The following is a 27,195-nucleotide window of genomic DNA, read 5'->3' on the forward strand; positions in this document are numbered from 1 at the left end:
TAACGACAGAAAATACCCTCAAAAGTACAAATGTACACAATGTTCAAAATAGGATGATTGTGCATTGTTAGAAAAGCTAGAAATGAAGGCAAGCTTCAATTTTTATACAAACTGAGACGATTACCGTACGACATAAAACGATAATTTTCATTTTAATACGTGATATGTAATATGAAAAATGTATTGAGCTAGCAAGAGAGGAATACTGAATCATGTGGTCTGTAAGGGTCTACTTAGATATTAGGTTGTATAAAAAATGGTATACTATATTATTGTGACTATACGTTGTGTATCTTTAGCCCTTGTCGTGTAAGAGATTTTTCGCTGCAAAGGAGTCACTTAATAAAATTGGCTAGAAATCTTGTAGAGTGTATATTATAAACATTATAATACTATCTAAGGCTTACAATAATACTATATTATCGTTATTAATAATTGATTTTTAATGAACTTCGTGCATACGTGCTTTAAAGAAGTCATAGTGCCTAAATTTATCATAACATTCTAGATAATTTTATTTTAATATTTCTTTGTTACCCTGTTATTTTTATTTTACCAATAATTATGATCTTTAAATTAATTTTAAGGAACATTCTTATACGTATTAAAGAGAAATTATCTTTTTTAAAAAGCAAGTGTATATCCTAAATTAGTATACAGATAATTTTTGTGAACTAAAAATTCACTGAAGTATAAATTTTAAATAATGTATAATAGTCGAAAGTAAAGATACTGAATTTATATCTTACGATTTTATTTAACCTTTTTTAATTGGTCAAATTATGCTTTGTAAAAAGTTTTTTGACTGTAATATTGGCCTTTGCAGCGTAAAAATTCATAATATCTTTTAAATTTAGTTAAATCAGCTGTACACAACATTAATGACCATTTGATATTGATTTCATAAGATTAGTTATGTAATAAACATAATTTTTTATGTTAAATTTAATTGTTAATATTGCCAAATAAGAAGTGATATTTATTTTGATTACAATTTATATTTTTATCACAGCTTAAGCGACGGTCCTCGAATCTTTTTAACGATTATGAAGTTCATATTAAGTAACTTTTTTGTAGTTGTAATTGTCTTATAGCTTATTCTTTCCAATTTGATCTTTAATGCTACATTTTTATCAACTAGTTAAAAAGTGCCTTATAAGGGTTTTATACGTTTATTACTGATAGATTCTTTCAATTAATATGAATTTTAGTCTCGTATTGAGAAAAAATCGTATATTTCTTTCTAAGAATGAATCAATTCAAAATGAAACAGAGATTCCTTTACAAAAATAATATGCATATATAATATTAAGTGCTTGTGTTAAGTAGACTGTAAATATGTGGGTATTTAAAAGAACAATGCAGATAATTCGATGCGACAAATAAATTGCCGTAATTTACTCTCTGTCTATCTATATGTATATTACTTTTATGAAAAGGGCCAGTATATAGTATACATATATATACGGAAGTTAAGTAATTTTATTTCTAATCTATATGTTCTCTCTCAATTACAATATAACAGAATTAAAAAATTAAATATATTTTTACCATCAACACAAGATAATTGAAGTTGAGATCAGATTTTTAAAAAATATGATATCAGTAAATGAGATATGGAATTATCTATTATCTACTATGCAGTATTATCATGCTTATTATTGGGCCGCTCGTCCGTTACTCGTCGTGTGGCCAAAGAACTATAGTCTAGCAATTATATTCAGACACTTAAATTACGATGTTATTTATTCAAATGAAATTAATTTTGTCAAGATAGGGTTTAAAAAAACATTGAATGTTATCAGAAAAGTAGGTGAACTTTAGTTATAGTTGAAAATCAATAAAATGCAGTGGTAGCCGCGATACTATACCGATAGCCTTACATCTGTTGTATTGCATATTTTTTGAGGTTATGTTCTCCAATTTTCGCTCGGCTAGTCCGCTAGTTTCGTCGGTGTTGAACAGCGTTGGATGTTCTATTTTCGTTTCGACGAAAACTGCGTATTCTTGCCAGTGGTAACTTGGGGTGTTGAGTGTTATAATGTATCTGAACCTCAGTTGGAACTACCAAAGTGCTGTGAGATAACATAAAAATGGGCAGAAGGAAATCTCATGGATCGTCGAAACTTAAACAAGTGTTGTCCAATAATCACGCTTTGCATGCAAAGAAGAAGGAAATTGCAGCCCTATGCGAGAAACTTTTCTATTGTAAGTTCTCTTTGCGACAAGTAGCATGCTTCATTAAGATATACTAAATTTGTTAAGGTTTATACGTTTAATTCTAAGAAAGACAAAAATAATAGTGTTTTGCTGGTGGAGGCCACGTTTCGAAGCGCCTTGACGTAGAGGCGATCTGAGATTTTGATTGCACAAAGTATAAAATTGACACGGCAGGTCGACAAAAGACTTATTTTTACAACAATCGTGACTGTGTGAATTGTCAATGAAAAAATCAACTCTCTGTTAGATATTTATCATGATATATGGTGTGTACGTATACATATATAGTGTTCTATATAGATGACGCAGAAGAATGCTCAATGGAAACGTTTTATTATAGCAATGTCAGAATAACGTTGGAAGCAAGAAAAACATTGAAATATAACTATCAGTATTATTCACTGTCGTTTACGGCAGTCGTATGTTTCGAATGACTAGGCTTAATTTGGTCTTGATATATATATATATATATATATATATATATATAGTCAATATAGATTAATAGACTTTTGAATGAATTCGTAGTGAGCAGCAACCCAGCGTATACAAATCAGCTATGGGAGAATTATTTGGAGATCTCGGATGTTCTGGAGAAGGTTAAAAAGTTGGAGGAGATGAAGACGGAATCATCATCGCGGTCTCAATGGATTGGACAATTTACTAATTGGCTAAATGAAAATGGCGCGAAAATTGACGGAGTTAGTATAACCGAATTTCCAGGATACGATCTAGGTCTAAGGGCAGAACGAGATTTCACGGAGAACCAATTGATTCTAGAAATTCCTAGAAATCTCATATTCAGCTTAGATACAGCTGCGCCCGAATTAGCCTCGCTACAAAATGATCCTCTGATTCAGCACATGCCGCAAGTTGCACTGGCCATAGCTCTCCTCATAGAAAGGCATAAAGGGAATACAAAATGGAAGCCTTATTTAGATATTCTTCCTACGAATTATTCGACTGTTTTGTACATGACCGCCGCCGATATGATAGAGCTAAAAGGGAGCCCTACTTTAGGTAAATTTTTCTATCGTTCTTGTGTCTCCTAGTCAATTACAATCACAGCTATCTCATCCTATCGAGCATTGATTTGTTTGCAGAGGCTGCTTTGAAACAGTGCCGAAATATAGCCAGGCAATATTCGTATTTTAGCCGGGTATTTCAAAACTCCGATACACCTGTTTCCGCCTTGCTCGGAAGTGTCTTCACGTTCGAAAGATACTGGTAAGTAACAATTACTTTGCAAATAAAAAGTTAACACAGAGGGAGAAGAAAGAAAATTAACATTTTGACTACACGATCTTTATGTATAAAAATCGACATACAATCATTACGTACAAATACATAAATAAATATAACGTGTATAATATATATATATATATATATATAGCTATATCGGACAAAAAAAGAAATGAATGAATTTTTACGGTTTAACCATGAGCTTGATAAAAATGTCAATTCACTTGGGAATAAATAAAAGCATTCCGGACGAAACTTCTGCTCCATGTCGCTTACCAATCTATTTACAGGAGTCTATTATATAAATATTATTAAAAAATAAAGAAAAACAAAATGTGAAACAATAAGAACAATAATTCACAGAGCGCCTGGCGCGTCCTTAAATCTATATACGCACGGCGGCACGCAAGATACATTATAATCAGCCTTTGGAATTCCTCGTACCGGGTTTTAAGTAAATACTGGCAGTTTTGTTGGGAATTTTTTACGTGCTGCCGGACCATTCATTGAGACGCAGCAGCACGCGACGCGATAAAAAATTCTAAGGATAAAATTAGCGTTAAAAATTCCTCACTTTTTTTCAACAAGTTTTCTCGGATATTTCATGGAAATTCGATGCCCATTAAAACTCTCATCGCGACTTAACTATATATAACAATGTCTGTAGGTTATATATAGGGATTTGCTTTTAATATAGAAGTAAAAGAAAATACCGTGGGACAAACTTTGCGAGGTATGATTTTCGTTGATTTTTGTGTTCCAAGGTAATTTTGCAAGAGGGGCCTGGTCAAGTGATTGATTTCAAGTAATCGGGTATAGTTTCCCAACTGTCGTTGGCATCTAGGGAGTCATTATCGATATCGCTTTTGGCCTGATAATGATCGATTGCTTCGCGACCGTCATTTCTATCAGGCCTTTTCGCCGTTGAAGTAGCAACCACGTTGACCATGACGGTGCTGAGGCTGCTGGAATTGGAGAGTTTTCTAGCAGCCATCGCTGGACCCTGGAACACCGCTCTGGAGAAGGTGTTGCTATACATATACTTTTGTTTCTGGCGAACTCTGCAAGCTATAAATATTGCTAGGAAGACAACGATGGTAACGCCAAGAATCGCACCGCTGGCAATAATGCTTGGCTTCACTCTCGAAGCACTCTTTCTCTCGTTGCCCTTGTTCGATTCCTCAGCCATACAATTGCCACGAAAACACTCGACGTCTTTTGCTACTCGTTCCACGTAGCCGGACCGCATCACCGTACTCCCCTGATCATCGGGCTTTGGTGTTGCACGTTCTATAAATACAATAGGAAGATGGCTGGAATCCGAATTGAAGTTGGCGGAAAAGTCCGAGTAGTGTGGAAATTTCGAACCATTCCGTGGAGTATTTTTGTCAAAGGGCAGAGAAGCGAAGGTCGTTAAGAGGTCTATTATTTCCACTGACTCATCCGGATACTTTTTATTCTTCCGTCGATCCTTTTGGCCGTCTTGAAAACGATCGATCAGCTCCGACACGAATCGATCGTCTTCTCCAAGCGGCTGGTCGCCTAATTGCAGGGTAGTAGAGTCGATCGTCGACGTCGTCCGCATTTCGCTGCTCACCTCTTCCGTTTTATCATCCACATTGGCGGCGTCGGCGGCGGCGTCTACGTTCCCGAGATCTTCCGGAGCTTGGGATTTTTCATCCCGCAGCCTGCTCACTTCCGCCAGGTGAACCTTGCTCGATCCCCTCTGGCGTAAAGCTATCAACTCATCCAAGCTCATGTTTCTCGATTTTAACAAGCGCTCCAATCTCTCGACGCTCGAATTAGAGGCAAAGAGTTCGAAAATTTCCGCCCGAGCCTCCGGCTCGATCTCGGAGACGATCTCCTCGTACGGTTTACCGCTCGTTCGACGGCCGTCCGGTAGATATCGCTCGTTCTCGGCGCTCGAAGCGTGTCGGTGCAGGTTCTCGACCACGGTCTCCTCGTCCAACGCTTTCGTTTCTTCGGCAAGCCCACTGGTCGAGTGCAAAATCTCTCCTTTCATTCCTACTCGCGGCGAGTCGTCCTGATACTCCGCCTCCGAGAAAGTGTTGTAATCAATCGAATGTTCCGCGACATGTATAGCGATACTTTTGTCCTCCCTCCTACCATTGTCCTCATCGATCTTTTTCGTCGAATGGTTGCGCGGCTGCTCGGTGGGACTCAAGATGTGCTCGATGCTCAAGGTTGAGCCAGTGTCTTCCTGCTGGTTTCGCTGCTGCAGCAGTCTTTCCTCATCAGGATCCGTCGCGAAATCTTCCAAATCATGTTCCGGCGTGGACGGCGACGCCGTAGCGCTACTCTCTACCACCACATCCTTCACCTTTCTGTATACAGGAAAATCTGAGAATTCCATGATCTCGTCCTCGTCCAAGCTGGTTAGCTTGACTTTTGGATTATTCTCCGAACGCGCGTTCGTTTCTTCGTTGACGAAAATCTCGGACGAATCGAGAGTCTCCTCCAGCGGCTGGGGGATGGCGGTCGTTGTAACGATAGTGGGGAGAGCGGCGTACGTGCTGGTTTCCAGCTTCGTCCCCCCCACTGCAGGTAAACCCTCTCGATCTCGCTCTCTCGCGAGGGATTCCTTCGTGGAGGACGACGAGGCAGCAGAGGACCCGGTCGACTCGACGAGGCCAATTTCGTTGGAAGACAATAAGAAAGACTGGACAGTGGAATTTGCCAGTTGGGGAAGCAGCACGCTTGCACGAGTGGCGGTAGGAGGAACGTTCTCGTCGTTCTCGCGAATGTCGGGTTTCTTTGGCTGGAAGCGTGGTGGAGCGACGACAATGTTGAAGGTGGTGGTGGTCGTAACGCGACGAACCCCATCGGGATCTCTCGTGGTATGCTTCGCCGCCGGCGATCCCGTTGGACTGGTCGCTGCTTTCTCCTTGGCGGAACGAGAGGCCGAGAGTTTCGTCAGGGAGTTGGACATGGCCCGGGAGACCTCCTCGATGTCCTCGTCCAGCTCGTCCATGTCCTTGGCCCTGAGCGCACTGATGACGTCGGCCTCGCCCTTTAGAAGATCGCTCAGCGTCAAGTTTCTGCGCTGCAGGATTTCCGAGAGACTGAGACCTTCCTGCTGCTGCATCTTCAGCAAGGATTTTAGTTGGAGAGCTTTGTCGAAGGGTCCTCCGGGCGATTGTTCAGCGATGCTCGGCGAGGTACCCGCGAGCACTCGGTAATTTTCGCTCCCTGCTCGTAGAGCAGCCTCGTTCTTGGCCAGCGCGAACTCGTAGTTCTGAGGCGGCCGTCGTTTTCTCGGCCTCGGCTTCGTGTACTCCTCATCGTTCAGCTCGTAATCGTGCTCGTTCGAGTCCAGCGGCAAAACTTGACGATATCTCGGTAGTGCTGCTTTCCTCCTCGAGCTTCCCCCTTCGTCCCCTGCACTCTCGTGCTGCACGTTGGACGCGACTGACGGATCGGACCTAGCGTTTCCGGTCCTTTGCTGCACCCGGGATTGGCCCACTCTCTCCCGCCGATCGCCAAAGTTGATCGCTCCGATTCGAGACTCTCCATCGGCCCCCGTTCTCGCAGTTGCGCCATTTTTCCTCAACCGCCACTCGGAGTAATGAGAGAGGGGCAGCGACGGCACCGAATCCCCGTCCCGCCATTTTGGTTCCAGCGCCTCACCATTGTTCCTCCATCTACCCAGTATCTCACGAGACTCTTCGTCCTGGATGCTCTCGATCTCCTCCCGCCTACCTCCAACGTCAACGTCCTGCAACAGTCACAGTTTTCTTTTCTCATTCCCCTGAACTATATTATTCTCTTTCATCATAATGTTTTACTTTTATTATGTGTACAATATAAGCCATGCTCCGATTCTACATACGCGTATATATATAAAGACAAAGTTGAGTAAAATATGTAAACATTTTCTTTGTAATTCTACCAAAAGATTTCTTTCTTTATCAGTGACTTTGATGTTGAATTTTTCGTAAGAAGCTTCCGTGTATGTATATATATATATATATATACTGCAACACAATATGTATCGCCAATAGCGTATACGGTTACAGAACTTACATTGCTCAATCATTCTCCGCTGTATTGGATGATTTCTTAGAAATGCCTGACACAAATACTGTCTAATCGTAGATCGCATCAATCTTTGTGGAATAAAAAGCTCTGCTAACTGTGCGGTATTTGCGAAAAAACGAATTACTGAAATTTCCATTTCCCCGTGCAATTATTCAATCGATCATTACACTTTCTTTTTTCATCAAAACCTTTCCTTCCTTTCTATTCGTGAAAACCATTGGCAATAACGAAACGTTCACCGGAAACTAATATCGAATCGTTCTGTTTTCTCGCTCGAAACTTGCCGAAATTCACTCGATTCGACTAAATTCCATTCAAGCTATTATTCAGATCGCTGACGTAGCTGTATGGCGCTTTGAAACTTATTAATTCCAAAAGGAAAATATTTTCTTCCAATCTTGAAAATTCCCCATAATAATAAACTCTGGTGCTTGATCCGATCGCGCAAATATGAGAAAAAGTTTTCACGCGTGAGCACGAGTAAGTATATACATATATGCGCATGTATAACCGATTACGCATGGCTGACATAATTAAAGTATAGAAAATATATGTACGAGGTTGTTGCGCAATTCTTTCTCCACACACACACACAGTCGCGAGTGCGTCAAATGTAATATAACCGTTGGAGGAATTTTTGACTATAGATATCCTTCTTCATTTCCCCCCGCAACGACAGAATTTCATATTTATAATTAACGAGCTGTGGCCATATACCATGCAATATTAATACTCGATCGTTTTGTTCTACGGTCGTAAAATAAGTCGCTTCTGAAAAAGGGGGGAAAAAATGCAAATCTCGCCACATAGAATTCAACGAAGAGAGAGATGGTGCAATTTTCCCAAGGACGTCCAAGGATATAGGGAATCATGCAGTTAGACTTGTCAATCTTGTTATCGATCGCTACAATTATCTGTACTAAATTATTATGCTTACGTTGTGAGCATGTATGTGCGCGTGCGCGTGTGCGTGTGCATGTGTAATAATACGCGTAAGTACGGTACAACATGTTTCTTTGCGCAATCTTGCACTTGATTCCAATATTATCGCGTGACATAGAGCTGCCCCTATCAAGACTTCTCCCCATAATAAGTATGAATAATGTAAACATTTGCTAATCTAACCTGGCAGAAAAAAATGTTTGCCAAAGGATTGCGCAATTTCAAACTCGGCGATCCGATGGCAAGAGAAAGAAAACGGTAAGAAGAAGAAAAAAAGATTGTACTTTTGTCAAATTGATTTTGCTTTATTTTTACGATACTCTTCGAATTTAATAACCCGTCTCAAAGCTGTTTCAGTTACACGTTCAACGTGATAGTTCGCATCGACGACAAAATGCTTCCAGTGATTTGTTTTTTACCGGATTTTTACGCAGGTTCGGATTACACTGGTGGATTACTCGCGCGGCGGGGTCACATTCGAAGAATAATTTCCTCCAGTTGATTCTCGAGCGTTTCAAACTAGCCATCGACGCTTCCTGCAGGCTTCCCCGCATATATATATAGATGGTCGAAAAGTATTTAGTCTGTTTCTATGGAAAAGAATGACGCATTATTGAGAAGAAAGATACTCGTTTGGTTTCTTCCAGTGGGTTATGCGCAGAAGAGAGCTTTGTTTAAATGTTAAACGTACACATGCAGGTGAAATATTATTCCATGACCGTTTCACGATTTTATCAGAAGAAATGGAGAAGTGACTGCTGGTGTGTGTGTGTGTGTGTGTAAGGATTCGCCATTGTGCACGTATAGGTACAGAAGCCGATGGAAGATTAATCTTTATAATTGCGGCTACGTATATAGAAATGGGAATTGCCGCGTTGATATATATATATTTATATATATATGTGTATAGAGTTGATCCGACAATTTCGTCTCCGTACGTTCCATTGCACAAGCAGTTTTACGAGCAATTGTTTATACAGGTGGGGAAAGAGGACGTTGCATAGCGATACATGGAATTTACATGAATTTTCCTTTTGCACAGAAGAGAAATTTAGTATGTATATAAGAAACATGATGGTTATAGTGGCGTGCGAGCCGCGCCGCGCTAACCATCATAGTCTCCAAAGCAGAGGGCAGATTATTCCAATTGATACGACAGAAATGGAAGCTGCGTCATTGAAATTATTCCAAACATATACAATGATTTTCACTCATTTTCCCTTCATATCGGAGAAAAATTTCTCAGGAAAAAAGTCTAACGATTGAGAGTCCAAAAGATTTCACGACGTTATTTGCAAGGGGGTGAAAAATGTTTCCGAAGAGCTAGCAACAAAGTTGATCGAATTGCGTATGAATTTTGATCGATCGAGTGGTACCGTATAATATACGCGCGGTAGTTTCTCGACACAGCGAGTAATTGAAAACGGCAAAGACACTACTCTCTTTTACGCAAAGTTTCACCATAATTTACCCAATCTTCATTTTTACTGCCAAGTATACATATATGTATATATATATGCGGTGAAAAATGTGTAAAAAATTGCATGCTGCTTTTCTTTATACACTGCGACAAGCAAGCGACTTGGGACGTACGCGAATAGCGGGGAAAGCCTGCAGGATGGATGCGGCGATTCACGGCTTTTGCTTTCGCAACGCCTGAGAACCGGAGAAAATCTGCGCCGCGCGTGTGATCCAGCTGGAAGAGAATCATTGTCCCTTTGTAGCGCGTATACGGGGAAATTCGTGCGGAGAGTGAGAAAAATAGTTGCGCGATCGGAGGACCCGGCCGTACGCGATTTCGTCTGGAAAGCAGAAAACCGCAGAAAACGCTACTTACGTGCCTGCGCAGTGCAGCGACTTTCTTATATACGTTCTTCTTCCTGTTCTTCCTCTTCTCGACCAAATTATATACAAGCATCTCGGAATGGGGGAAAAAAACTCGACTTTTTCTTTTCTTTTTTTCCCCTAAACGATGGAGGGAAAAAGAGAAACTATTGACAAATAATCCGAGTGCTGAAAAACGGTAAATCCAGCAGCTATCGAGGAGGAGGTTAGAGAATGATGCGAGTTTTAAACCTTTTTTTTTCTTTTTCCTTCCGAAATGGATCAGCTGGAATGGAGACTTTGGTATACGCACCGCTAATCCTATGGCTTAATTATTTCTGTTGATCCGGATAAACTTGTATAGATATATATATATATATATATACTATATGTATGTATAAGCAAAGTGAAAGGTCCAGCCGCGCGACCGGTGCGGTGCGGCTCTGTTCAACAAAATCGCGCACTCGAAATGTTTTCGCAGTACCTAAAATACAACACTTTCTGACCAATTTTCGTGCGACATAAAAAAAAAAAAGCGGAGAATTCTTATAGCATCTCGGTCGCCACATTGGCGATTTCGCGCGAAGCACGCATCAAAGCGATCGTAAACTCTCGAACTTTCCAGCTTTCTCTTTCTCCCCGTCGCGATTCACTTCCTTCGGATAAATCCAGAGACGATTGACCTGTAGCACGTGGCACGAGCCACCATTGGTCTATAGATAATCCTAGAAAATTTCCTAACGGATCCACCGCTAATCGCGCGCGGGTTTTTCCAAGCTCTTATATATATATATATACATTTTCACCAGTGCTCTCAATTTGAACACTTGTATGTTCGATCGGTGAACAATGACAATAATGTTCCAATTGTTTATTCTCGCGAGGAAATATAATTGCAAGTGTGCATCTCGTTTATTGGAGCAGCAGTGCCAACTTTATGCGCAAAACCAAAGATTGACGACGACAAAGGCGAGAAAGCCCACGGCGGCCGCTACGCCGGTTATATTTGCTTGTGCCATACATTTGAGAAGACCATCGAGGATTCTGCTGTGCAGTGTGCACTGGACGCAAAAGTTTCATTGGTCCTAGAAGAAAACTTGCAACCAATCTCAAGCACGGGATCCGGATGTGTCAAGAGCTTTAAAAAACGGCCCTTTTTCACTGGGTAGTCCAACATCCACCTCCAAAAGAGTAAATGCAACAATAAGTTTCGAGTTAACGAAAGTATACTGCATATAAAAATGACAACCGTCTGGTAGAAAATGTCTCAAAAGTGGCACGAAATTCATCGAGATTGGCAAATTGAAATCGGAGGAAAAAAGGTGAATATAATTAGCAACTTTTATGAAATGGCTATATAAGAAATACGTTAATTTCTATGTAGTATCATGTGTGAAAGTGTTCGAAGCAAAGTTCACTCGCCTTACAGCGAGCTCCGAGAGAGAGAGAGAGAGAGAGAGAGAGAAAGAGAAGAAACTGTATTACAATGCAATTACTTCATTTTTAATTGCGAAGCCTTCGCGCTCGTTATTTAAATCGTGTTTAGAAAAAAAAAGAAAAAGAAAAACATGGAACATCGCTTCGTCGGCATGATTTTCTCAGCCGGTATATAGGTATACGCTGTAGAAATGCCGCATGGAAGATCGCACGGCCTATTTAGTATCGAACACTTAACAATTAGCCACTTGGTTACTTGAAAATTTCCATAATCGAGCGCGTCACTTAACCTCATTTCACTTTGATTACTTATCGAGTGTAATTAACCGATAGTTTCGTTTTTCTAACGCAGACTTTTTTTAACGTTTGCCCATATATATATATATATTTGAAAGGGTGTACGGATTTTTCGCCAGAGCTTTTCAGAGGTCGCGTCTATACCGATCGATATAAATGAATTGCTAATATAGACTCGCGAGCGAGCCGACCTGAAATACTGATTTGTTTATGCGTGTGTTTTGGCTTACCGTTGGAGGATCGGAGCTGTCGGTAGTTTCTCGGAGGGTCGCCGTGTGACACTGACGAAAAACGTTCAGCACCAGAAGAAGCAAAAATAGTTCCATCGACATCTTCCCCAGACACTTTGTTCGCTGTCGAATCGGTGCACGAGAATCACCGCGATGCACAGAAAGACGAAAATCACGTTCTTCCTGTGGAAGAGGCCGAGAATATCGTAAAAGCTCATGCACCCAACGAGATCCTAACGAGCGACTCCTTCCAGATACCACTGGACGGATAGTTTCGATTACCTGCACCTTCTCCTTATTTACTCGCACTAATCCCTTAATAAGAGGAAACTTTTCATTCGGACAAGTATATATATATATATATATATACTATACGATTGTTCCTCCTTCCCGAGGCTTTTGCGTTTACCAGAGAAATGAGTGAAAAGTGTAGAGAAAACTCGTTGCCTATATAGCTCTCTTCTCTTTTATTTCCTTCTTCGACCGGCGCGGCGTGGCGCAGCTCCTCGCCACTCGTTAAAAGCGAAATTTCATGCTAAATGGAATATTTTGCGCCAAGAGGTGAGTCGTCTGGGGATAATTAAAAAGAAAGAAAGAAAGAAAGAGACACAATGCTAGAATGCGCTTCCCCGCTTTTTATTCCTCTCTAGGTGACACCTGTGGATCTACCCTCGAGCCACCTTTCTTCCCCGACACTTTGTAAGCTTTATCTTGTCTCGTCTGTGGAAGACACACACACACACACACACACACACACACACACATCAGTCAGCCGCGAGTTGCTTCTCTTGGAGATTTCGTCCCCAACGAGTCTTTATAACTTTTCGGAGAATTCGTTGTAGACGGAGCGCGATAAGCCCACTGCCTTGGCAGGCGGAGTCAAGTAAACGCGCGCCAGTTGTAAAGCGCTCTGCTGCCAGCCGGTAGGACGTTATATGCTGGTGCACAAGGCAAATCGCTCTCGCCAACTGACGCTCTTTTCTTCGCGACCACTCTCCTAAGTAAGTCGCGGTGAAACTCGAGAGAGGACTATACTCTTCTCCTCTACTAAACTCTCCACTCGACAAGACGAGCAAGAGCACGGAGAGGCCGGATAGCTATACGTCTCCCTCCCTCCGCTCCTGTGCGTGCGTCCGTCCATCCCCCTTTTCCTCAGTCCCTCACCGTACGGTTTATCACCCTCTATTACCATTCTTTATTATATATATATCCGAAGTGTGCTGTGCGCACTGTCTCCATACCGACCTCAGCCTCGAGCTGCACACACGTCTGTTGCGGTAAGAATAAAAGAAAACTCTTAGAGCAATTTCTTCCTAATTGATTCGGATCACTATCGTACGTACTGTAACCGTACGCTATCCCGATCCCTCGTTGAATGGCGTTTATTACTCCGCCTTGAGCAAACAGTCGAGTTTTCCATCTCTCGTAAGTATAGCCGTACCCGGCCAAAGCGTGCACAGTGGGCCGAGAATAGATTATAAGGATAATTTGCCCCGCGAGTGCTCCCGATCCTAAACAGCTTACGGGACGACGATTTTCAATGGACGATTGTTCGCGCGCAACAACGTTCAATTATCCAAGGAAAAACAATGTCTCGTCTATTATTACTCAATATGCTGGCTGTTATTGAGAAAACTAGAGTGCGCAGATGGAAAAGTGTAGAAGCTATAGGTAAAAGGTAACGTATATTTAGCGTGAAAGTATGTAGCAAGATGGACGAAAAATTCGGAACAACTGTTTGTCCAAGTAAGAATTTCTACATGTGCGCGCGTTTCTTCGGATATACAAGTTTCAATTTCGTTTAATGATGATCCAATTTGGAATATGGCAAGGAGATGATGGGAATGCGCAGGGCGGGGATATGATGAAATTCAACTGGCAAATAGAGGATGTAGGAAGGATGGATCGTATATATATTGTAATTAGGAAAAGTACGGAAGATTTTTGCCACGTGTTTCATTCAATGCTTGTCGTAGCATCTCCTTTCTCTGATAGAGGCTGCTGCGCTGCTATACCTACAGGATGGATCATCTCGCGGCGCTGCCTCTTCTTATTGAAAATATGAAAGTTGGCCGAGCGCGCGGATATATATATATAGGTATATAGCTTCTTGTACCCCCCCCCCCCCCCCCAAAGCGACACAGAGAAACCTTCTTCGTTAATATTCACTCGTATAGATACGCGCCGTACTACGCAACCCGCTACTATGCGTCCTTCTATAAATTCAACTGCCGTATTTTCGCACCAGCCTCGAGTCCAACTGCAGCCGAAAGAAATACGTACACGCCGCTAAATCAAATTATTCACCGACAAACTTGTCCCCCTTATAATAATTGCTCGCGCGTGCGAGGACAGAGGGATCGTCCAAATAACCGCGCGCATGCACCAATGATAAGCGCGGCATTTCACTTGTATTCTCTCTCCTTTAAATACGCACATATACGCAGATATAGTAAATAGGATTTTTTGTCTATACAGCATAGATATCGATCTTTATTCATAAGAGAGTTTCTCGCCTGAGAATTTGTCTGATTATGCACGCTCGAATAATGAACGACGTACGGCGTTTATATTTTTCGATGGGGCACACACGTGGTACGCGCATCTCTATTAATTGCAACTTGCGTGCACGTAGCATGGATGTACAGTCGAGTGCACGTGGGAAGGTCGTATGTACGTACGCGATGAATCGAAGATGGTGAGATTCCGTGGCTGGCGACGGCCACTTTCTACCGGATGGCGGATAGTCGATATGCCTCGCAGCCGCTTCTCTCGCTAGTTTCTCTCTGCTAGTCTGCGCGCTGTACACTCGAAATTGACCGAAGCCCAGTTGTATACTAGCTGCTATCATCGCGCAGCTTCACGCATCGCTAATCCTGGGCCCTTTGGCGCCACGAGTCTACCAAAATTCCTACCTGGGAAAAACCCTGTCGCCAAGCAGTTGTTATAGTTTGCCTATCCCTCTTTTCGCATCTCCCCCCTCCACAACTGATCGTTATGGAGGGGGGAGAGATGTCATTCTTTCGTGCCACGGACCATGGGCTTTGGACGCTTTCGTTGTAATTGCACTGCGTGTAAACAGCGACGCGATGCGCTCGCTGAATTATTATATGCATTGTATATTGCGTATAGCACAGCAATCGAATTACCCAACTGGCGACACACGTTCTTTTTCTCGCTATCGCCTTCGGATCGATAATCCAAGGAAGAAAAGAGTGTGCGATGTTTCAATTGATTCGTTAACCGTGCAACACGCCATGCACGCGCCTATTGAAAGCCTATATGCTAGTAATATTTTTGCCGCTACGGAGCGCCAGCTGATCTTCTTCGAAAACGTCTCCTTCTTCTTCTTCTTCGTAATTGCCATTGAAGCAATAAAACTGCAGTCGTTTCTTATTCGCGATCTCGCAAGGCCAACAAAATATGAGTCGCGGCGGCGCGCGTCGAGATTCGAGCTACGCGCCTGCCTGCCTGCGACTTAATTCTTCTGATAAATATATATGTATAGCGAGTAGGACAGGTTTCGAGAGTGCCAATCGCCGCGGCGGCGCGACGCGCCAATGCAACGCCGGTCGAGCCTTCTTGCGCGTTTCTTTATTTTTATAGTTTAGTTGCGCACAGTACAGACAGGCCGGTTACGAACGAGTCTGATTTTCCCGTGAATCGGAATTAATTTTTTGTCAATCCGCGCGCGCGCGCGCGCACGTAATAAACCTACGATATTTTCATTTTCTGCGAAAGGCATTAATTGTGGAAGCAGGAAAAGGGGAGTTTCCGTGAAAGCACGTCCGTGCGCGGAAAGAGCAATTTCCGCATTGGAAACGAGCGTCCCGAGAGGTCAGGGAGGCACGCGAACTCTGCTCCGCAGCACTCACCCACCACAAGCCTTTCCTTCCAACATTTCTCCCCATCTCCCGATGGCCGTACACGTGCTTTCGTAATTATACCTATATTCTCTTGGTAAATCGGTCACAGAAGGAAACGCGCTGTATTATCCTGCAATAGCGGAAACGACCATCTTATCTTCCGTGTCTTTCATTCTACGTATAGGAAGGCTCTCGATCGAATCTCCTATATATACATATATATATATATATATATACCTGCGCGCAGAGATTCGTTGATCGACGGCCGAGAGAGCTTGGAATGTCAACCTTTGAATGCTGTGCTGCGGAGGTCGCGCATTGACCTCTGCTCTCGAAGATGAAGCCACGCAAATAAAAATTCACTTGTATATATAAACCCGAAGAAACACACTCGTCTCTTTTTTTCTCTTCGTTTCTTTCGTCCCTCGCAACTTGAGTATATAACGATGAGAGATTTTCTGCGTCGAGTGTGTGTGTGTGTGTGGCGAGTGACTTTGAGTGGAAGGAGTGGCGCGGGAAAGGGGTTAGAGGTGGGGTGAGTGGGTGGGGGGGGGGGGGAGGAGGTGAAAGAAAGGGCACCAATGACGAATGATTAAAAGGTTCGAAAGTCTGAGAGAGCGATGAGCCCGATGGTTCACACAATTTCTTTCGCGCGTGCAACAAAAAAGCTGTGTGTGATTAAACACAAAAACAAGACACTTCGGAGACATTCGTTAAATTCATTAAATTCAAGTCCAAATTATTCGCGATTCTCCCATCGTCGTTCGTTGATTATTTTGTACAAATTCGTGTATATATATATATATATAATATTAGTCCTATATTGATCGAGTCAACTCTGCACAGATTACAATTTGATTATACATATATATTAATCAGAACACGTACACTCTTTGTTGCACGAGAGTATTTTTTTAATTACGTTGCGGGAGAAACTGTATATAATAGTCGAAGGCAGATCGTATCACCGCGGAGAGTATACCTATATATATATATATATATATATATATAATGACGCGAGGAGAGAAGGTATATGATTTATTCAATTAGTATTTCGTAATAAGAATTTGAAATGATTATATTGTCAAGTGCGAGCTAGCACGTATACATGGAGAAACCGTGTATTTTTCTTTTGAATACACAGAAGCTTTTTCAGTCGAGTGGTAAACTTTCCACGGTTCACTCGACGTTGAATATTATACTTGGCGCTCTTGTAAATCGTCGCCGCAGCGTCAATTATCTAATGAAAGTGAGAAAGCGCGGCAGATGTAAGAGAGAGGTAGCCATCCAAGTCCCAAACAAGTGGATAATTTTAGAAATAAAGTACAAATAGCTGCTGCCAGAACTAGGCATGAAATTGAACGTTTTAGTGAAACGTTTATGTATATATAGAAATTTGCAATTATTATCACACAGTATACTGTTGTAGGCAATTTCACAGGCTTAAACATGCTTTTACAAGGAATTTTTTCTATAAACAAATTCATCCCCAGTATTTTCGTAGATTTTAATAGAATCATTTGAGAGAGTTGTTCCGCAGGAATGTTGAATTGGCACTACAAATGTGAAATTCAAATTCTACGTGTAAAAATTTGCACTGCGTATCTTGCGCGTTATTCTTTTGCTGCACGTTAAAAAATCTTACAATGAATTTTAAACAAGAAAATTCATCTATTTCTTGCGGTTATAAATGTAAATAAATGCGAGAGGAACACATTTTGTGTGACACGGGATCGAGCTAAAGGTACGAGATTGGCAATAAGGGAAACTCGAATGTTTATGACCAAAAATAGAAAATTCTTGTCCAATTTGACTAAATTTGAATAAATAAATGTGAGAAATTTCTTATAGTTTCGCATATCTATATATACGTGAGTTATGTTTTGCAGTGTAATATAATAATAGGGGTGAATATTGATTGAAATATACATATACGGGTAGATGAATTATATTGCTATACATGCTTGAGCTTAAACCATAAACGACAGTAAATATTTTAAAGTAGTTCTCCGAGTGAACGCGTATTGTATATAATTCGAGGAAAGCAGTAAGAATAAACGAGTTTCATAAATTGATCCAATAGTTTTGTCAATTGGTTGCGATTTCATAATAATTGACGTCTAATATAGAATAAGTTTATCAGACGTGGGGTTCTAGGCAGATTTAGCTTCAATCGTATCACCTTGCACGTACATTTTAATTTCTTTTTATTCGTCTACATAAGTTTTTTTAAAATCGTTTAGGTATTAAGTATACATGTATATTACAAGCAATTTTTATGAATATATACTATTATTTTTTCATATATACCTATTATATAGAGTATTGTTTATAGAATTAATTAGAAATATACGTGTGTAAAATATTGACTTGCCTACTCTTATAGTTTTTTCTTTAAAGAATTTCTTTAATATTTTCTTGTCTATTTTTAGAAAGGTAAAGCTGCAGTCTTAGACTAATAGGGTTTAACGATCCTACATACTTTTAGTTACGATTATATCAGGCCGTACATTTGAAGTATTATCAGCGCGCGCGCGCGCGCGCTCGGCCACTGACGAAAATGGAAGCAACACGGAGTGCAATGGTAATGCGCGTTGTTGGAAAAGGCAGAAAAAGCCTGGTGCATGGCTTTACGCGCTCTATAGAGCGTGCTTCCCTTCTTTTTCTCTAGCTGTCTCTGGCGGGCGCTGCGTATATGTATGTATGTATATGTATACACACGACGTGTTTCGGTGACGCGGCGCGCCCGCGCGCACTTTTACGCGTCGTATCTCCGGCCGCGCGGCAACTTTCCTGTCGCCACTCGCCGCGCATTCTGTCCCTGGAAAATCCTCGCCAGGCAGCCGCCTTTCAAACAAAATCTTTCAGCCTCGAAAAATAATAAATATCTCTATGCAAATTGTATATATATCCCCGATGAATTTTGCGGCAAAAAGACAAGACGGAAAGAGTGGCTGAGATGTTGATGATCCACGCGTATACGTATTTTCTTTCGATCGCGGAAAAATCGGCCGAGGACTCGTTTTTTCACCAATCATTCGTAGGTCTTTGAAGATTCTGACGAACAATAAGGTTCGAGGCTGGAAATTGTGCGCGATGAAAAGCAATGGTTCGTCGTGTGTAGCGCGGAGGGAGGATCCGCGCGCCTCGAAAGTGAAAGTGACAGAGCGCAGCTTCGTGTGATGAGCGCGCGCTGTATGCCTGGGACGTCGCTGAAACGTCTGTTACGCAGCTCGAGCGCTGTCTCGTATGTATACCTATATGTATATGTACTACATGAGAATGCGCTCCGATGAGTATGACGAGAAAGGTTTCACGGATTATTGGATCCTATAGCTTCTTTTGTAGAGCCGCGCGCGCTCTCTTAATTCTCCTCTTATTTCTGCACAATATATATATATATATATAGCGGTAAAACGGAAAATTGGATGGATTGTTTCCAAAATCGTCCATGATGAAGTAATATAATTGGAATAAATTCTCGCTCGCCATTGTTTCGCGATTTAATTATGGGGTTGTTACGGTTGGTGAACGGTCCTACATTTTTTTTACCTTTCTGCCTTTTCCGTTTGGTCAAATTTCGCAATCCGTTTCGCGTGTACAAGTGTCTTCCTTCCTTTCCCTTTTGCTTCTTCTCGCGCGCTCATTCCGACCTAATTGCTAAGCTCTCGGATGGTACACGCGTGCATGGCGGATGAACGTACGTATATAATAATCTCTTGAAAATCTTATACAAAAAAAATAACGATAAAATTATAATATAAAGTTGTAATTTTATGAAAAACTATTTCCATCTCTCTCTCTCTCTCTCTGTCGAGTGGCAAATAAAATTCTCCACATTTTTACTACACGCGTGATTGAAAAATCCAAACCGAAAGCTGTATGACTCTTTAATCTGCCTGCCTGCCTGCCTGCCTGCCCCTTGAGTTCATTATACATATATATATATATATGTATACCTCACGAATTTCACCGACCTACCAAGAATTTAATTCCCATTTCTTAATCAACATTATTTTCCTATCGTTTTGAGCTTGTTATAATTACTAAAATAAATTTATTTAGTTAATCAATTGATGAGAAATGGAGGCAAATCGAGCGTAAAAAAGAAACAATTATATTGATGGATTTTCCACAGGGATTATTCGTCGAAACGAGTAACTGTATAGATTTTTCCAACGACCGGAAAATCACCGACTTTTTCTCGTCTTTCGCGTTTTATAGCAGTTTTAGCGCGGCTGACAAAGCCAACAAGCGGTTTCAGTCGTAAAACGCATGCAACGGAAACTCTTATAGCAATCCTTTTATTATCCGGGCTTATAAGAGGACGTACGGTGCGTGAAAGCTAGCTTCGCGCGATATCTGAAAAACGTCACGCGCCACGAACGATGACGATTCTAAAAACATGGCCAGCAATTTTTCTTCCCAATTTTTTATTAGGCTGCGCACGACTCGAAATAATCGTCGTGCGATTCGCGATCGGCCGAAGCTTTCCACTGGCAAATTTCGCAACGCCGATCGTCAATTTGTCGTTTGATCCTTATTATAGGGATTTTATTGAATTCCCAAAGCGCCTCCGCGCCACTCGCATTAAAATGCGAGTCAGCTTCGGATATGGGAGAAGCGAATTTATAAATTATTGATGTGTGCCGTGTGTCCGGTTTATATGTAGGGGACTAATACCGATCGCGCGTTCAAATCGGCCTGACAATTTAATTGGCAATTTGTATCGAGCGAGACAGCGGAGGAATTGGCGTGTGCAATTATTATCGATTTCATTGGGCGAGAGATCGCTGTGCAGGTGATTATTTGCGGCGTGGCTGTATCAAGCACCAATTGGAGCTGTGTTGCTTCGGCTGATCGGGAGATTCGAGAAGAGACGCGGGACAGGGGGGAAGGGGGGGGGGGGTGACGCGTTATTAAACTCAAATCTTGGAATTTTTCTGCACGTTGCATATCCATCGCAGTCATCGAACGAGCACCATTGCAAATATGATTCTATCGATGCGTTGTACATTATACCAATTGGTACGAACGAACGAGATTTTGTTTGCCATTGTACGGTAAGGTATATGGGAATGAAATTTGTGTGTGAACGTTTAAAGGAGGGTGGGGGGAGCGAGGAGTGGGAGAGAGCAGACAAAAAAAGGGATAGAAAGTGCCAAACAGCGGTCTCCACGATCGTCGCTTCCGGATTTGTAGGTCAAGTTCTCGGTCGAAAAGCGGGCAATGGACCTTATTCGACTGTCTTTTTTTCCATTCGAAGGCGAGAGTAGCTTTCTCGATTTTATCACGATTCTCGCGTTTCATACACGGCTACGCTTCTCTCAACTATAGTATATACATATACATATATAGGGTGTCCCACGAACGATGGCCATGCCAATAGCATCGGATAGGGGACAAAAATAAAAGTAAACAAATTATAAAAACTTTTTTCCTAGACCTCCTCAGTTAAAAAGTTATTTGCGCAATTAAAGATTGTCGATTATAGTAGCTCCTTTCTTAAAGAGGAACATTGTTTTGGTCGCGCATTATAAGGCCTAAAATACTAAGAAAAACACAAAAAGGAAAACATACTCTTGAGCCTATTGAAGTGGTGGTTGAAGGCCGATCGGCAGTTTCGACCGCGAGCTCCATCAAAACAATCAAAACACAAACACTTTGGAGAAAAGCTAAGGGCTAAGATTGAAACTTTTGCAACTTTCGTTTAACAAATGAATTATTGATATTTTTGAATTGTGCGTACTTTTATGATGAAAATGAGTCCAAAGGCAAGATAATTACGTCAATTCTAGAGTTAATTAATTAATAGTATCGCCAAAAATAGTTGTAATTATGTCACGTTTGGATTCATTTTCATCGTAAACATACGCACTATTCAAAAATATCAATAATTCATTTGTTAAACGAAAGTTGCAAAAGTTTCAATCTTATCCCTTAGTTTTTCTCCAAAGTGTTTATGTTTTGATTGTTTTGATGAAGCTCGCAGTCGAAACTGCCGATCGGCCTTCAACCACCACTTCAATAGGCTCAAGAGGATGTTTATCTTTTTGTGTTTTTCTTAGTATTTTAGGCCTTATAATGCGCGACCAAAACAAAAGGTTTGGGTGCTAGGAAGAAAGTTTTAACAACTTTTTTACTTTTATTTTTGTCCCCTATTCGATGGTATTGGCATGGCCATCGTTCGTGGGACACCCGTGTATATATATATATATACACATGTGTGTGTGTTAACACACACACACACACACACACAGGGTCCGAAACTTAAAACGCCCCAGAGTAAAAATACGAGAAGACGCGCATCTCTATGTAACTATATCGAAGATATTAAAATTGTTTATAAGACCTTTATGAATGCATATATGAAAATATTTGGAAAATGTCCAATGAAAAATTGGAATACTTTTGATATATAGTTAGGGAGATACGCGTCTTATCTTATTTATGTAATGGAGCGTGTTTTAACTGGCGGGCCAGCTGTATATGTATATCTATATAGTATTTACATATAGTAGATGAACAAATACAAACGCGTAATCATTATATTCTCGCACATGTACCTATATCGAGCCGTTAGTGAAATTGATCGTTAGGATTGTTGCCTCCGCTAATTAAATCGAAAAATTTGTGTTTCAGCTGGGCAGTTTCCACCGTAATGACGAGGCAAAATCTAATACCCAGCGAGGATGGCGCTAGAATGGTTCATGCGTTAATTCCCATGTGGGATATTTGCAATTACGAGGAAGGAAGGGTAATTGCGTCATGCGCTGCTTACAAATTTTCGTCTAGAAATCAGAGAAAACATTTCCCTCTCTCCTCAATTGCAGGCCACGCGCGACACTTTTCAAACAAAATTATATTTTCCATGCTAAAGATTGAAAAAATTACGCCTAAACATTTCTTATTTTTTCCTATTCCGTGCGTACCTGGACAGATCTCTAAATTGGATATTTCATTAGATATAATTACCTAATCGTTTGAAAGACTAAAGTTATTATTTCGAGTTGTGGCCAGAAGCGGTAAGTAATACAAGATAAGTGGTAGAATCAGTTGGAAAAATTTCTACGAGAAGAAAGAAATGTTTCGTTGCACGAATGATGTAGGAAGAAGAGTAGCGAATTAGTGTATATATATATATATGCATATACATATAACGAAATAGTTGGGGTATTCAAGGGATAATGAAAAGATGGTGTGTGCAAATGTTTCATTCGAGAAGATTCCGATTTCAATTGAGCTCGAGTAAATTGTAGGATAGAAACGTATCGCATATAGGCGAGAGATTGGATTTTGCTCGATATGTATAAATGCGTTTCGAGTGCTTCTTACACGAGATGTAGAGGAAATTGCCACAATAGTGTCCGTGAAATATTCAAATATGTGGAAGAATTTGCTATATGGAATTTACCGTGGTGCACTTGGTAGGAAGAATATCAATCAGGCGTAAATGACAGGCGAGTGGTAAGAATGACCGGTCGTATATATGTATATCGCATTGCAAAACTATCAGCGTCTTATGTTACACTTTTGCAGTGGCGAACATTCGTTGATAGTTTGCGCATTTACCAGCTGGGTGTGTCCCTGAATACGTTTAAGAATGTAAACTTGAGAAATATCGAGATATATAACCATGCCAATCGATAAGTGATATTATTACCGGCGCGTGGGGTACATACTATATACCTATACTTGTTGATTTCGCGATGATCCACATTTAACGCCTGTTATATTCCTTAGTGTACGTGAGATCTCGCGCGTTCCTATGCACTCGAGCTCAATATAAAATCTACCTAATTGATTGGCTGTTGCAAAAAAGTTACTTAATTCTTACCATGTATATATATATATATATATATATATATATGTATATGTTCAATGGTCTCGCGCGTCGTCTCGTGCAATCGAGCCTGATGCAAAGTCTACTGGATCGATCGGTTATTGCAAAAAAGTTGATTGTTTTCAATACTTTGCTTGAAATTTATACCTATATACGACAATACGTGTTCCAAGGCGAAAGATTCAGCAGGATGTCGACATATCGCACATTGTATAAATTTACGCTCGCGCGGTGAAGCCGGGGTATAATAGGCTTCGAACGGTATAGAGAGATATGGATTTTATATATAATAGGTACATACATATATATATATATATATATATATGCTCTCACGTAATTTCCTCTTGATGAATTTCAGATTACAACCGATTTCAATGGGACATGGAATAAATGCGAATGTTACAGTTTACGGAACTTTAAGAGGGGAGAGCAGATATTCATAAGCTACGGTTCCAGGCCAAACTCGGACTTCTTCGTACACTCTGGTTTTGTTTACATGGATAATAAAGAAGTACGATCAACTTTCTCGCTTCTCGCGTTTATGTACGGCCGCACGGATCCGCCAAGCTTACGAAGAGCGATTGGGAATAGAAAGACGACGAGAAGAAATGAAATGATCGAACAGAAGAAAGCAATTTAACATGGGTTTATTCCGAAAAGAAGAAATTAATGCGCGTCAATATAAATATAATCATAGCTGTACCGAGAGAGCGTTATACCCTTCCTGGAATTTCCCTACCGAATTCGTCACCGCGGGCAAACACTACTTTAACACTTTCTCTATAGGTTTTAGCCACGAATGGAGGTTAGAAAAATGTACGAGAGATTAAATTGTCGTTTATATACCGGTCATTTATCTGCTTACTCATTTTTCACGTAATCCAACGTTGATTCTCTATACTTTCTAATGGGTGTCTGATAAAACTATTTTTATACATCTATGTATAGAGTCGTTTCATTCCATTTGACAATTTCTTTGAATAGGATGCTTTTAAGCTGCGATTGGGTATCAGCAAAGCAGATTCTCTGCAGAAGGAACGAACGGAACTTTTGGAGAGACTGGGATTACCAGCCGTGGGTGAATTTCTCTTGAAACCAGGCACGGAGCCAATTTCCGATTCGCTGCTGGCTTTCCTGCGAGTCTTCAGCATGCGGAAAGCGGAACTCACGCACTGGTTGGACTCTGACAAGGTACTCGACCTGAAACACGTTGATTGCGCATTGGGCACCGTCGTCGAGGAGAACGTCAGGAAGTTTCTGCTTACCCGACTCAAATTACTCATCGCAAACTATCCAACGACTCTATCCGTAAGTCACGATACGTGTAACAGTAGCAATGCTATACGTACATACAAGCTGCTGACATTTGCTTTGCATCGATCCATTATTATTGATCCACACGGTCGATCCGTCATGAGAAATAATTCTTCAAGAGAATCTCGATAGAGCGGCAGTCTCGCGTCGTACAAAAGCTTATCCATGCATATAATTTTACTCCGCTTTGCGCTTGATATAAAAAGAATAGTGTGTATATCGAAAGTGCTTGGATCGCAGCGTTGAAACTTTGCAACAAGCTATATTGTGTATTCGGTTTTGATAAATGGTCTGAAATCTTTCGTGCGTGCCATGCTTTTCATGATTGTCCAAAACTCGTGATCGATTTCTTTTATTCTTTTGCGCAACAGGAAGATCTGGAACTGCTGAAGACGAGTCTACCTCCAATCCGGAAACAAACTGTTCAACTGAGGGTCACTGAAAAGAAAATTCTTCAAGGTGCTCTGGAATACGTGGAGCAGTGGATCAAATCATGAGATTGGCCTGGATACACCTCTTGTCTTCTCTGAACACTATAAATGCATCGACATGACTTAATAAAATAGATCAAACAAATACTTCTATATTTATGCAATCTTTGAATCGGCTCCGAAGCCGAGATCTATCAATTATTTTTCATTACTTGATCAATGTAATTTTTAAGCTTGGACAATATTGCGGTTGAATGTGTATATAAAAAGGGCTTGATCAGTCTTTCACAAATTTCGTTTTAGCAGCAAAGAGTCGAGTCTAATTTTAAGTATTAGCTATAGTTGCATCGACCGAGTAATTCTTGTTCCACTTTTATTACACTTTGTTCCAACTGTAAGCTTGGTGTGATTCAACTGAAAGAATTTGTTAGATTCTACTATAGAGAAACAAAAAGTGTCTATTATTGTTGTTACATGTACACTTTAAGATTTTAAATTTTTAACGTGAAACTGCATGGATTACACAGTAGAATATTTCTCTGTGTGATAAGGCTTAATCTTCTTAGGAGAAAGGAAGTTCGAAATATCGATTGGAAGTTCTCGATCGAGGAAGTTGTACAAACTAAAAAAACAGAACTATTACTGCTGATGAGCATTTATTTTTCAAAGAGTACTTAAAAAGGCTAATCCTTTGTAAACTATCGCGCTACGTTACATTAGGCCTATAGTAATTAGCTTTACAAAGAAATTTCGCACTATAAACGTTCTCGAGGAAATCTATTGTACTCATCTAAACAGTATTGTTAAAATTACGCGAATAAAACTAAGAAAACTCGCAGACCAGTCATTTCTCAATGTTTTACATATGGCATCGCCCCAGTGTGATAACATTAGGTAGAAATGGGGAGATACGCTATTAAATGTGTTCTACATAATATCTTAGGTACTTTCTAGAAATGCGCAAGAATACACACGCATCTTTCATCACGCTAAGCAAAATTGTTCCATTTAAAACGATATAAATATAAATATATAAACATAAAAATAAAATAACTAAAAGTTCATGAACCGAATTTAAAGTCAAATATAAAAAAATTACGTAATTATAACGCAACTCTGTTACGATATTACTTAAACAGTCATTATATTCAGATTTATATTAAATCTGACTTCAAACTTCACCTTTTTTCGACAACATTTATATATATATATATATATATATATATATGTATGCACACTACAGAGAAATAAAGAATTCTGACTCAAGTTACTATAACATGATTATAAACATACGATTACTCTGCGAAACAAAGAAAAGTGATATTTAATGAGAATACCTAAAGGAAAAATAGAGTATTTACATCTGTAGTAATGGTATAGAAAGCGCTTAGTTACTTTATTAATTTCAAGGCAACATGCCATAATCTGCGATAAAATTAAATGGCGTTGTAATAAAATTGCTTCGGGCAGTAAGAAATCTAATAGTTGCGAAT

The 27,195-nt window shown here is 40.5% G+C and overlaps 2 protein-coding genes across 2 annotated transcripts; one reads left to right on the forward strand and one right to left on the reverse strand.

Moving 5' to 3' along the window:
* The first annotated feature begins 1,677 nt into the window (after window positions 1–1,677).
* On the forward strand, window positions 1,678–27,188 carry LOC136773913 (actin-histidine N-methyltransferase-like). Its single transcript, XM_066727883.1, has 7 exons — window positions 1,678–2,208; window positions 2,746–3,237; window positions 3,321–3,444; window positions 22,757–22,871; window positions 24,316–24,468; window positions 24,942–25,265; window positions 25,643–27,188. Exons 1-7 carry the CDS (start codon window positions 2,094–2,096, stop codon window positions 25,766–25,768), a joined length of 1,449 nt encoding a protein of 482 aa, XP_066583980.1. The 5' UTR covers window positions 1,678–2,093; the 3' UTR covers window positions 25,769–27,188.
* On the reverse strand, window positions 3,468–25,539 carry LOC136773911 (uncharacterized). Its single transcript, XM_066727880.1, has 3 exons — window positions 25,307–25,539; window positions 12,249–12,431; window positions 3,468–7,195 (listed from the first exon to the last, which is right to left on the reverse strand). Exons 1-3 carry the CDS (start codon window positions 25,436–25,438, stop codon window positions 4,247–4,249), a joined length of 3,264 nt encoding a protein of 1,087 aa, XP_066583977.1. The 5' UTR covers window positions 25,439–25,539; the 3' UTR covers window positions 3,468–4,246.
* Window positions 27,189–27,195: the final 7 nt, after the last annotated feature.

Source organism: Prorops nasuta, unplaced genomic scaffold, assembly GCF_024137725.1.
Source record: "Prorops nasuta isolate Cenicafe-Biocafe unplaced genomic scaffold, Cenicafe_Pnas_1.2 PNAS00005, whole genome shotgun sequence".
In the NCBI taxonomy this organism is placed as follows: domain Eukaryota; kingdom Metazoa; phylum Arthropoda; class Insecta; order Hymenoptera; family Bethylidae; genus Prorops; species Prorops nasuta.

Excerpts from the sequence above, each read along its gene's own strand:
- LOC136773913 (XM_066727883.1), top strand. The coding sequence starts at position 2,094 with ATGGGCAGAAGGAAATCTCATGGATCGTCGAAACTTAAACAAGTGTTG. Across the intron at positions 2,209-2,745 it reads ATGCGAGAAACTTTTCTATT|TGAGCAGCAACCCAGCGTAT; the intron begins GTAAGTTCTCTT and ends ATGAATTCGTAG. Across the intron at positions 25,266-25,642 it reads ACTATCCAACGACTCTATCC|GAAGATCTGGAACTGCTGAA; the intron begins GTAAGTCACGAT and ends TTTGCGCAACAG.
- LOC136773911 (XM_066727880.1), bottom strand. The coding sequence starts at position 25,438 with ATGGATAAGCTTTTGTACGACGCGAGACTGCCGCTCTATCGAGATTCT. Across the intron at positions 12,432-25,306 it reads CAAATGTCAGCAGCTTGTAT|GAAGAACGTGATTTTCGTCT; the intron begins GTACGTATAGCA and ends CCTCTTCCACAG. Across the intron at positions 7,196-12,248 it reads ACAGCTCCGATCCTCCAACG|GACGTTGACGTTGGAGGTAG; the intron begins GTAAGCCAAAAC and ends TGACTGTTGCAG.